General features: G+C 41.8%; 2 protein-coding genes across 3 annotated transcripts in view; both read right to left on the bottom strand.

The window, feature by feature from the left end:
• Positions 1–3,987: 3,987 nt before the first annotated feature.
• mri1 (methylthioribose-1-phosphate isomerase 1) lies at positions 3,988–11,724 on the bottom strand. The gene is made up of 6 exons (XM_046838092.1): positions 10,829–11,724; positions 9,175–9,398; positions 7,203–7,372; positions 6,729–6,905; positions 6,355–6,579; positions 3,988–5,646 (listed from the first exon to the last, which is right to left on the bottom strand). The coding sequence occupies exons 1-6, from the start codon at positions 10,958–10,960 to the stop codon at positions 5,513–5,515; spliced, it is 1,062 nt and encodes a 353-aa protein (XP_046694048.1). The 5' UTR covers positions 10,961–11,724; the 3' UTR covers positions 3,988–5,512.
• Positions 11,725–11,994: 270 nt separating this feature from the next.
• cc2d1a (coiled-coil and C2 domain containing 1A) overlaps positions 11,995–12,985 on the bottom strand; it is a 20,115-nt gene continuing 19,124 nt past the window's right edge. For both annotated transcript variants that reach the window (XM_046837948.1, XM_046837949.1), the window contains exon 29: positions 11,995–12,985. This exon is cut by the window's right edge and continues 2,054 nt beyond it. The gene's annotated coding sequence lies outside the window, so the exon portion shown is untranslated.

Here is a 12,985-nt window from a genome sequence, read left to right as displayed (position 1 = left end):
TCGAGGCACAGGTGTGGGGAAGGGGACAGAAAAACTTCTGCCAAATCCAAATGAGCACAGTGGCCTCCATCATCCGTAAATGGAAAAAGATTGGACTTTTTTTTCCAAACCGAGCGATCGAGGAGAAGGATCTTAGTCAGGGAGACCCTGAGAAATTGAACTTTTTGGCCTAAATGCCAAACACCAAACACTGGAGGAAACCAGGCACTGCTCATCACTTGACCATTACCATCCCTACAGTGAAGCATGGTGGTGGCAGCATCATGCTGTGGGGATGTTTTTCAGTGGCAGGAATTGGGAGATGAGTCAGGATCGAGGGAAAGATGAATGCAGCACAGACTTGAACCCGATTGGACGTCTCTGGAGAGATCTAAAAAAAATCTCTGTGCACTGACACTCTCCATCCAACCTGATGGAGCTTAAGAGGTTCTTCTAAGTTGAAATGAGAAAACTGCTCCAAAAATAGGTATCAAGCTTTTAGCATCAAACTCAAAAAGGCTGTAATTGGTGCCAAAGGAGCTTCAACAAAGTATTCAGCGAAAGTTTTGAATATTTAATGAGTTTTAATTTTTAATAAATTTGTAAAGATTTTAAATACATTTCTTTCACGTTGTCATTATGGGGTTTTGTTGGTAGAATCTTTGAGGAAAATAATGAATGTAATCCATTTTTGGAATAAATCTGTAACATAAAATGTGGGAAATGTGAAGCAAATATTTTCTGGATGCACTGTAGATGCAGGTTGGAAGTTTGAGCCCCAGCACCACTGCACTGGCACTGTTGGGCCCTTGAGTAAGGCCCGCAACCCTGTCTGCATCAGGGGCCACTGTATCATAGCTGACCCTGTGCTGATAGGCAAATAAATAATTTCTTCTTTTTTTTTAATATAATTATACAAGTTTAGTTTTTTTAATACGTTTTCATTTCAATTTTTCTATTGTAGAATTCTCTTTAAATTGCAGAATGTAAATAAAAATGAACAAAAATAAAACCACAGACCATCAAATAAATGAGTCGAGAAATGCATTGCTTTTTATTGTATCGACGTGAAACAGAAGGTTTTGTAGTATATGTAAGCTGTATACAGTATTATATTCATATACATATGTATAAAAAAATCGTAACGTGTGCATTTATTTGTTTACGTCACACTCTGTCTTTCTGCCAGACGTTATACAAAACAGAAAATCAGGAGAGTGGATTATCGGTTATATTAAATTAGAATAAATATCGGGACGGAGAAGGTCTTCTCAAACTCGCACCAGCTTGTCCACCAAACACTCGGAGCTCCTCGTGTCCTTGCTTAAAATTCAAGGTCAAATTTCCTCAACACAAGACCAGGAAGTGTTTTTTTTATCAAAAAGAAAACAGGACGGATATGGGATTCAATTCTTTAAACCGAATCGATAATGACCTCAGGAAACTCGAGCACACGATGAGCACTATAAAATACTGAGTAGTTGAGGTTTGGCACATGGCTCAAGTGTGTGTACGTGTTCGAGACATGCTATTGGGTGTATGAAGACGCAGTGTGTGTGAAGAAGGCCTTCCCCATTACAGAGTTCAAACAGGTTTCGTTACCAACAACCACAAATTGTAAATATACAGAATACACATGAAATGTTTATACATATACACACAGAATTGCCACTTTGTTTTTTAAATCCCAGGTCTACTCATGATGTACAGTCAGTCATGTTACACACAGACTATCAGACCTGTAAGGTTTTCCTCAAAGCTACGAGGTTGAGGAATTCCCATAACTCTGGCAACCTAGTGTGTGTGTGTGTGTGTGTGTGTGTGTGTGTGTGTGTGCGTACACATGAAAACCAGCTAAAGCATAGCAAACCTGAAACCTTGTCTTTTTAACTGAATAAAATCTACTTGAACACATGAACAGTGACGGTTCTACTACAGCTTTGTGTATGTTCCTCTATACAAAATAAAAAATACACACTTTTCTTTTTTAAAACACAGTATTGTATAAACACCAGCTCAAGGATTCTAGGAAACCCAACCCAGACGTGTTGGTGATACGACTGGTTTACACACATAGATGCTCTGGATGGTGTTTCATCATGCTACGTTTCCTTTCCAGGCCGTTCATGCGTTCCCCACCCCTAAATAAAAACCTCGAACAAAATAAAAAGAGGGAAGAAAAAAAAAAACATTCCGGCCCATAAAAATCGATGTACAGAGTTTTAACATAATTATCCATAAAGATAAACTTTGAACTCATAGCTAGAAAACAGTCCTGAAGCTAAAACCCTTGTGAATACCTCAACAATGTAGACTCCGAGGGAGGGAGGGAGGGATAGAACAAGAGAGAAAGAAAAAAAAATATATAATTTATAATAAAAAAAAAAAGAGCGGGTATGAGTGAGAGACACATTTACAAAAAGAAATAGAAAGAGTGCGAGAGAGTGTTAGATAAAAAGAGAGAGATAGAAAGAGAAAGAAGGAAAGAGAGACAGAGAGATGGAAAGAAGGAGAAATATAACAAAAGAGTTCAATAAAAAAGGAAGACAGAGAGGGGATAGATAGATAGATAGTTAGATAGATAGATAGTTAGATAGATATTAGAAGGGAGAGAGATAGAGAGGAAAAAAACGAGGCAGAAAGAAAGAGAGAATGAAAATGAGAAACGTGTGTATCGAACCAAATGTAACCAAATGTATCGACTTTATACCCGAAAGAAAAAACGTGTGAATGTGGATAATAAAGATCACAATCTTTAGCCGCAGACGTTCACCTCGTGGCCCAAAACAATTTTTTTTTACGTGTCGTTTCCTCGCTGATCTGCCGGTGCGAACGGATGAGTGATAACATTAACACGGGGAACGACGGCTCAGACGTTTGTCCTGGTGGCAGCGCTGTGGCGTTTTTACCCCATTTTACAATCTAAAGCTTCGCTACGCGCCGTGAAAACAAAATTCAGTGAGAATTTAAAAAAGAAGTCTCATTAGGAAAGTGCAAGAGGTTGGAATGATCAAACTTTTATCAGGGGAACAAAATTAATGACGCACGTTCGACACATTTGATTTAGTAAATGAATTACCGCTTTGGAATTCTAGGTAATTTCTGCTCCAAGATGGACGTGTGGTCAATTATTTTAATAAAGTTGAATATTTGCTGGGCATTTTCTGCACGTGTGTGTGTGTGTGTGTGTGTGTGTGTGTGTTGTGTTCATTCGGAAATGACCGATTGCTCCTTTGAAACTATCATCATTAATAGAAAGTCATATTTCACCTCTGCTTGTTTTACACTCATTTGGATTCACTTTCAGTCTGAACTTCATCACCGATCCTGACTGACCCGAATGCTGATTACTGACCAGATCAGACATCTTTAGTTCCTGAGGAACCCACAATACACATCACTACATGATAAAGATAAAGATCATAAAGATAAAGAAGTCTGAACACGTCAGGATTATCCGCATTGTCATTTGTGAAGAAAAAAAACATCCAAAATTCACTTTCACAGATTTGGTTGTGTTTTTTTTTTTTTTTTTTTTTAGAGAGACGTCTGTAGAAAAGCGGACAAGTTCTTGGGTTTGTGAATACATGCCACCCCTGAGTTACGAAGGTTCAATTCAGGTTTTTTTGTTCTTACGATGACGATAGCTATACGGAAAAATTGTTCAACTGTTACAATAAAAATGTTTGTACGCTACATTAAGACAGGATGTTCGTGTCTCCCGCATTGTGAGACGCCTTACGCTTGCCAATGGTGTTTGAAAGCCTAATTTTAGCTCGCCTCTCTCTTTATTAGCGCCCTGAAACAGATCAAACATATACTCTAAAGTTTATACGTTACAGTAGTGTAAATTGCTCTGTTTTGCTACATTATGAGCTGTAATGTGTTACATTATTAATATTACCACCCCATACTGATCACCATTCTTTAGGACTCCTGGGTCATTGTAACGCACATCTATCATAACTCGGGGGAACTAACTGCATGATCTGGTGAAACAAGCAGAAATAAAAACAAAATCAAATTTATTTTATTTAAAAAATCATTTTATGGGAAAAACAAACAAAGGTTCCAGTGCAAGGCAGGAAATACTTGGTTCTCTAATCATTTTTAAACAAATGAACGCAACATACATGGACCGTAACACACTCCTGAGGAAAAAAAAAAAAGAGCCAGACCCCAAAAAAAGGGCTTTTAGTATTTAGTAATACATTTAAATATTTAACGAACATAAACACCGAATTATTGGTCAGAAATTGAGCAAAAACTCTTCTGAGCCACTGTTCTTTCGTCTACTTCTGCTGAGGTGAACAACTTTCCAAGAAAATGGAAAATTCAATGCAATATAGTTGAAAGTTCCTGTAAATCAATATGGTGGAAAAAAACATGCGCCTGGATAGACGTCGACGAATATAATCTCTAAGAAGCCTTTTTTAACGTTTTAGCAACAAATCTGAGGAAAATGTCGTTGTTCCCGACCGACCTGCCACCTTTACCAAGTCCCTGCTCCTCCCCGTTCTCCAGGTCTACACTTCAGTACGGCTACATGCCCTCTACATGAGCTTTATTTAAATCCTGTGGCTGGATTGAAAGATGTTCATGGTGAGGATGAAACAGAAGAAGTAGGAACAGAGGATTCTGAGTAATGTGGCCCATTTTTTTTGCTCAGGAGTGTAGAACAAAAATGAGGCTACACAGATTCCAGATTTTCCTAACTAAAAAAAAAACAGAGCTCTGTGGATCATGGAGCTTTTGGGGAACTGGTCGTGGCCAAGTTCCAGCTTTGTTTTAGCATGAATATATAGATTTTTTTGTTTTATAATACTTGGAGAGAATGACTGACGGACGAAGTGTTGATGTGAGAATCTTAATTAAATAAATCCTAAAGTCACATGACTTTTTCCATCATTATTATTTCAGTGGCTGATTTCAGGCTTTGTGGATTTAACCAAGTTAGAAATACTATTTTATACTTGTGTGTGTGTGTGTGTGTGTGTGTGTGTGTGGCTGATTTTATACACGTACACTATTGGATAGCCCTTTTTTTTTGGGAGATAAGAACCAAACTCGAAGCGAATTCTGTAAAATGAAAGATGTGGATACATGTGAAGTGAGGTCATTATAGACACCATGGTGAGAGCTGCGCTCTGAAATCATAACACACACACACACACACACACACACACACACACACACACACACCACCATTCGGTGAGGACTGGAGCCGAGCGAGAAAGAGGGGAAAGAGAAGGGCATGAGAAGTGATAAAAGAATAAAAATGATTGGTTGTGGAAAACTGAAACAGCCTTGTGTGTGATATAAAAGTGTTCCAGTCGGTGTAAGAGTGTGAAAATGCATGGTGGTGTAATTTACACTTCCCTCTGCATGTGTGTGTGTGTGTGTGTGTGTGTGTGTGTGTGTGTGTGTGTGTGTGTGTGTGTGTGTGAGAGAAGGAAAGGGAACGAGGGCATGAGCTGTGAGGTGGTAATGAAGGTGCAGTAACACACTGTGCCCTGTGGGGGCGGCGTAGAGCCTACAAGGCGGTGAGACGGCCGGTGAGAGCAGCCTGCAGCTCAGAGGGCAGAAAGACACCGAGCTCCGTGATGATCCCCCCTGTTATCAGCTGATGGGGAGTGACGTCAAACGCCGGGTTCCACACGCTGATACCTGCAGAGAGAACCAGGGGACGTTTTAGAGAGCAAACGAGTGGGGGGTGTACAGAAATGTGAGAGAGAGTGAGAGAGACAATTGAAGGCACAAAGAAAGTGGAAGCAATGAGACACAAATAAATAAAGAGGGAGCATGAGCGAGTGAGAGAAAGAAAGAACCCATGTAATGAAGTGAATTGGGAAAGTAAATGGAAGGAAGCAGAGGGAATGAAAAGAAAAGCAGAGGACGGATGTGTTTGAAGACACACACACACACACACACACACACACACACTACCCCTGTTTCTGAGCTCATGGCCTCATCATCATATACTCATCTATTCACACAGTCACATGATTAGACGCTGTGTGTGTGTGTGGCAGGCTGTGTAATAGCTCTGTGAGAGTGTCTGTGTGTGTCACACTGTGAGATTGACCTCAGATTAGTGTCTGTCTGCTTTCAACCTCTTCTCCCCAGCGCACACACACACACACACACACTCATTACACAGCCTGATGTTAATTAAACCATTGGCACACTTGCCGTCTCTCTCTCTCACACACACACACACACACATCAAAATGTTTAATTAAAAGACACTCACACTTTGAAAATGTGTGTGTGGGAGGGAGACGAGGCTTTGAAGGAGAGCTCACTCACACACACACACACACACACACACACACACACACACACACACACACACACACACACACACACACACACCTGGAGCAGCAACAGGAACACCGTTAATGTTGGTGAGCTCCTCCGGTGGTCTCTCCTCGATCACTATGTCTCTCCCACTCTCCAGACTCAGGTCACATGATGTGCTGGGAGCCGCCACGTAGAATGGTATCCCATGATGCTTTGCAGCAATGGCTAGCTGGTACGTTCCCACTTTGTTAGCCGTGTCGCCATTAGCAACAACACGATCTGCCCCGACGACGACCGCTACACACACACACACACACACACACACACACAATAAAATTCACTTGAAATAACCAATGAAAATGCGAAGGAGGCGGGAATTTCACTGATGAAAAGTAAATTAAACTTTTCGTATGATTAGGTTTTAGGATTAAATCTAACACACACACCTGTGATGCCTTTCTCCCTCATGGCGAGAGCGGCCATGCTGTCTGCGATGAGCGTAGACGGGAAACCCTCGGCTACGGCCTCGTACGCTGTGAGTCGCGCTCCCTGGTTATACGGCCTGGTCTCCGTACAGTACATCCGCTTCAGACGACCCAGAGCATGCAGTGACCTCACCACTCCTACACACACACACACACACACACAGGTCACAACCTGGATTATATCCCCCAGTTCTCTCTCACACACACACACACACACACACACACACACACAGGTCACAACCTGGATTATATCCCCAGTTCTTACGTACTCTCACACACACACACACACGTCACAACCTGGATTATATCCCCAGTTCTTACGTACTCACACACACACACACACACACACACACACACACACACACACACACACACACACACACACACACACACACACACACACACACACACACACACACACACACACACACACACCGAGAGCGGTGCCATATCCAGCGGTGGCCAGGCTGCCCGTGTTGCAATGTGTGAGGATGGTGACGGAGTCTCTCGGAACACCGGACAGGATGTGCTGGGCGCCATAGTTACCAATCTTCCGGTTATCGTTCACGTCTCGTTCCAGCATCTCCTCAATCCAACCAATGACGCTGCAGAGGGGCGGGGCCGTGAAATGAGGACCGTTATTATTACATTTTTGACAGGAAGTTAGCAATATAGTTACCTCAGGAAGTTGTTTTTGTAACTAGATTTTCCACTGGAAGTTATTAATATAGATGCCGTTACCTCAGGAAGGTGTGATTATAGCTACATTTCTCATAAGAAGTTATCTATAAAGCTAAACTTACCACATGAGGTTGTTATAGATACTGTGCTTCAGGAAACTTTTCACAGCGCTTAACTTGTTCCACATTTAGTTTTTTTACAGCTTTATTACATAATAATTCATTATTTTCCTCAAAATTCTACAAACAAACCCCCCACAATGACAACATGAAAGAAATGTTTTGTAATCTTTGGAAATAAAAAAAAATAATAATAATTCAGACAGGTCTGGGCTCTGGCTGGGCCACTCGAGAACATTCACAGAGTCGTCCCGTAGCCACTTGTTTGTTATCTAAGCTGTGTGTTTAGGGTCTTTGTCCTGTTGGAAGATGAACCGTCATTGTCTTCCAGTTCCTCCTGCTGCCACCAGCATGCTTCACTTTAGGGATGGTATTGGCCAGGTGATGAGCGGTACCTGGGTTCCTCTCAACATCACGCTTAGCAATTAAACCAAAAAGTTTAATCTTTGTTTCTCATGGTCTGAGAGTCCTTCAGGTGCCTTTTGGCAAACTCCAGGTCGGTGTCATGTTCATTTCACTGAGGAGTGGCTTCTGTCTGGCCGATTGACCATACACGCCTGATTGGAGGAGTGCTATAAAGACCGTGGTTCTCCTCTCTCCACAGAGAAACACTGAAGCTCTTTCAAAGTGCACCTCCCTGACTATGGCCCTTCTCCTCCGATCGCTCATTCTGGCTGGGCGACTCCGCTCAAGGAAGAGTCCTGGTGGTACCAAACTTCTTCCATTTAAGGCTGATGGAGGCCACTGTGCTTATTAGGACCAGCAAAAATTGTGCCTTGATACATTCCTGTTCCTGAGGTCTACAGACAATTCCTTGGACTTCATGGTTTGGTTTGTGCTCTGACATGAACTGTTAACTGTGGGACCTTCTATAGACAATTGTGTGCCTTTCCACATCATGTCTAATCATTTATCCCAAGTGGACTCCAATCAAGTTGTAGAAACATCTCAAGGAGGATCAGTGAAAACAGGATGCACCTGAGCTCAATTTTGAGTGTCATTGGCAAAGGCTGTGATACTTATGTACATGCGATTTTTTTTTTTTAATAATACATTTGCAAAGATTTTAAACAAACTTATTTCACGTTGTCATTATAGGGTTTTATTTGTAGAATTTTGAGGAAAATAATGAATTTAATTTATTTTGGAATAAAGCTGTAACATAAAATGTGGAAAAAGTGCCACTACCAATGTAGCTAAATTTACCACAGAAAGTTATTGTTCTAGCTAAATTTTTCACAAAAAAGTAATGTTATACACTAAATCTACCACAGGAAGATGTTCTAATAGCTAAAATTTCTAAAAAAAGTTATTGTTCTTGCAAAATCTACCATAGGAAGTTATATCTAAATCTACCACAGGAAATTATTATTACTACCAAAATCTACCACACAAATTTATTGTTATATCTGAATCTACTACAGGAAATTGTTGTTATATTTAAACCTACCACAGAAAATAATTGCTATAGCTAAGATGTAGGCTTCTTTATATGTTTCAGGTATGTGCTGTTCCACTGAATTTTAGAACATCAGTCATTTTTCTTCATGTAAAATCCCTACCAGGAGTCGTGATGTTGTGGGGACTTTAATTCAATGCCCAGTTACCTTTCTCTGAGTTGCTCTCCACCTTTCTCCATGCTCTCGTTCTCAGTGAACTCCATTAGCTCTCGCGCCGCTCGCCCCATGTTGACGGCGGTGGGTCGTGCTGAGGTCAGGTGACACAGAGACTCCCTGATAAAGGACACGGGGTCTTCGCCCCCGGCACCTGCCCTCAGCTCCACTGCCATGCTCAGGCAGCCTACAATGGCAATGGCAGGAGCACCACGCACCTGAGGGGTTAAAGAGATGGAAGGGTCATTAGGGCAATTAATACGGTACATTTGAAAGGGGGATGAAATTATATATATATATATATATATAAAAACCAAAATGTTACATGAACTGTTACATAACATCGTTTTGGTCACACTAGTGAAAGTCGAAACTGTTGTGACATTATACTTAACAGGTTGAACCCACATTCTAAGAAAAGGCCATCAACACTATTATAACTATTATACTGATAATAAAATAAAGCAATTTAAAATTATTATTTGTATTATTTTATTAGCCTTAAAAAAACCTTCTAAACAACTTTCAAACAAAACATTACAACAAGCGGGACGACGGGACTCACGCTATTTGTTTGACAGCCCACTTTAAAAGCTGTAACAATATTTACCACACACTCGGGAAAAACTATCAGCATTATGACATCAACACTCTGGGAAAGCCCTCAACATTATGACATCATACTCTGGGAAAGCCCTCAATATTATGACATCAACACTCTGGGAAAGCCCTCAACATTATGACATCATACTCTGTGGAAGCCTTCAACATTGTGACATCACACTCTGGGAAAGCCCTCAATATTATGACATCAACACTCTGGGAAAGCCCTCAACATTATGACATCATACTCTGGAAAAGCCTTCAACATTATGACATCATACTCTGGGAAAGCCTTGAACATTATGACATCAACACTTCAACATTATGACATCATACTCTGGGAAATGTATCATTATGACATCACACTCATAATGGTCCCATTATGAGACGATTATGAAACCGATCCCTTAAATATTTTGTAGATGTCAAAATCAGTTCTGCAAAAAAATCTGATACAATGAACACTTGAGGAAAACAAGTTCTCACAGGAGAACCTCAGTGTGGATCAACACCGGGCCACTTCAGACTGTATCGGGATTTATTCATTTTATGAAGAGGAAAATAATTCATGCTGCAGATACTGTAGGTCGGATGTAACAGCATGGCGCGAGCACCGAACATTAAATCGGTGACGAGCATTAAACCGGTGTGCACGAGAAGCTTCTGCCAAAAAAAAAAAAACCCCACTGACGAGCAAACCAGATCCCTGAGCTGAAGATCCGAAGATCCTGGGATTCCGGTAACACACACAGGATCCGGTCGTTTTGGACAGTTCACGGCGGCGCGAGAGCGATGCTCTGGTCTTCGTGCACACGGATACGGGAGACGCTGACGCACGCGCACGGAGGGACGCGTGCGCGCGCCGGCGAACAAAAGCGGTTGACACACAAAGAAGCGTCTGAGACGTTCACGTGCAAAATAATCACAAAAATATTAAATAAAACCAGAAATCCTCCAGCGATCAAAAGATGTAGAGAGAGAAATATTGTTTTGTTAGAAACCGGAAAGCCGTGAGAGAAGCTCGAGGACTTCCTGTTTTCTTTACCTTCATGCTCTTGATGGCCTCGTATCCGTCCTGCACCGAGCGGATCTCCTCGTACACCGTCTCGCACGGCAGCAGCAGCTGGTTGAGGATCTGCAGAGACCCGGCCCGGTACCGGATCGCCTCTAGCGTCATGACCCCTGCTCGTCTCGTGCGCACGTTTCCTTTAGGAGACGGAAAAGAAACACGCAACCCCCCGGGGAAAGCCTCACGGCGTGGGCGCGATTTAAAGGGGGCTGGACACGACACGACACGACACACACGCGGCGGCGGCGGCGGCGACTTGACGGAGGGACCTCTCACGGAAGCACGTGCTCATTCCGACAGGAAACGCACGGCTCTTTTTTTGGCCACGCCCACAACCCCCCTACCCGGTTCTATTGCGCGCTCGTGTCACCTTGGCACAGACCAACCGGCGCGCGCACCTCGTAGACTCGACACGCTGACCCTTGGACGGACACACACACTTTTCTCATTCGATCTTTGTAAAGACCTTTCACTGACATTATTATTATTAGACAAACAAACACACACTTGTCATGTTATCTTTGTGATTTGTGAGGACCTTCCACAATAGAAAACAGCTGCTCATCAAAGTGATCGATTATAGAATGAATCTACTTGATTGTACCTACGACACACACAGTCTCTCTCTGTTTGTGAGATGTTTGTAAGGCCCAGGCCTTCTATTGATATTACTAGACAACACACACACTTGACACCATTAATAGGCAACATACACACGCCCACTCTGAATTCTTTGTTTTGTGAGGACCTTCCACTGACATCATTAATATGTAAAATACACACACTTGTGCAATCTTTGTTTTGTGAGGACCTTCCACTGACATTATAAATATGCAAAATACACACACACACTTGTTGTGCAATCTTTGTTTTGTGAGGACCTTCCACTGACATAAATATGCAAAATACACACACACTTGTTGTGCAATCTTTGTTTTGTGAGGACCCCCCACTGATTTACTAGACAACACACTCTCACAGTTATAATGTTATCTTTATGCATTGTGAGGACCTTCCACTGACATAATTTCTAGTTAAATAAACTCACCGGTTATGCTCTCTTTGTGAGGACCTGCCACTGACGTCATTAAAAGGCAAAACACACACAAACCATGTCCAAAAAAACAAACTGCACACCCAGACATATTTCATACTTTTAATAAACCATCAAAATAATATATTTGCCCCAACATCAGCATCATATTAATCAAAATGACATTCAAAGCCATCACCTCGTGTTACACACAGTGTTAAAGGATCACTGCCCGAAAATTCCTCATACACACATTAATACATACATTTGACCCACATTATTATATTATCACAGAGGAGGGAGTGTGGAAGGTATTGCGTCTAACATACTGCGGAGACGACATTGTTGTGCTGTCCTGTAGGTGGCACTGTTCAATTTCCACAAATACAAGAAAATACACCTGCTCATCAAAGTGATCAGATGTTGAGCGAGTGTGAGAAAGGTTAGGAAAATGGCTGGTTTTGACCTGGTGACCGATTAACACCTGACTGATAGGACGATATCATGCTGGCTTCACACTGCTTTCTCGTGAGATGTTTTCTCAGGAACATGACTTGATGGAGCTTGTTTCCTGGCTGAACATGAGATTAAAATTTGTTCTGTGACTGCGATCCTCTTTTCTTTTTCAAAATTCATGCTACATTTATGAATCATTGCTAACGTTTTGGGGGCAGAACCCAATCGGATGTCCTTTGGGACGTTTTTAAGTGGGCTTGGCCAGTGACGAGTCCACAACCCCGATAGGGTGGGGTTAATTTAGACAGGAAGGAGGAGTCTCAGGCAAAGTGGGTGTGGCTAAAATAAACAAGTCTCGGCCAGCACTGATTCAACCGGTGATGATCTCTGTAACCGAGCACTTGAACCAAGATAGAATGAGAATTTACATGCCAAAATTAGTTCTCAGTGATAGATAAATCTGAATCTGCACTTTCTTTCGAGGGTATACAAAGAAAAACCTTCTGGATAGTTGGTATTTTTCGGGTGTTTGCATGCGCTAGTTTGGGTACCCAATATAGTCGCGCTACATTCGTACATACGTCGATTTCCCAGCTATTTTGTTTACAATATGAATAAACTCTTCTCACAAATGTTAGCGTTTG

This window comes from Silurus meridionalis, chromosome 24, assembly GCF_014805685.1.
Source record: "Silurus meridionalis isolate SWU-2019-XX chromosome 24, ASM1480568v1, whole genome shotgun sequence".
NCBI classification, from domain to species: domain Eukaryota; kingdom Metazoa; phylum Chordata; class Actinopteri; order Siluriformes; family Siluridae; genus Silurus; species Silurus meridionalis.
Note: the sequence above shows the minus strand (reverse complement) of the source record. Positions and strands in the feature narration are given on the sequence as shown.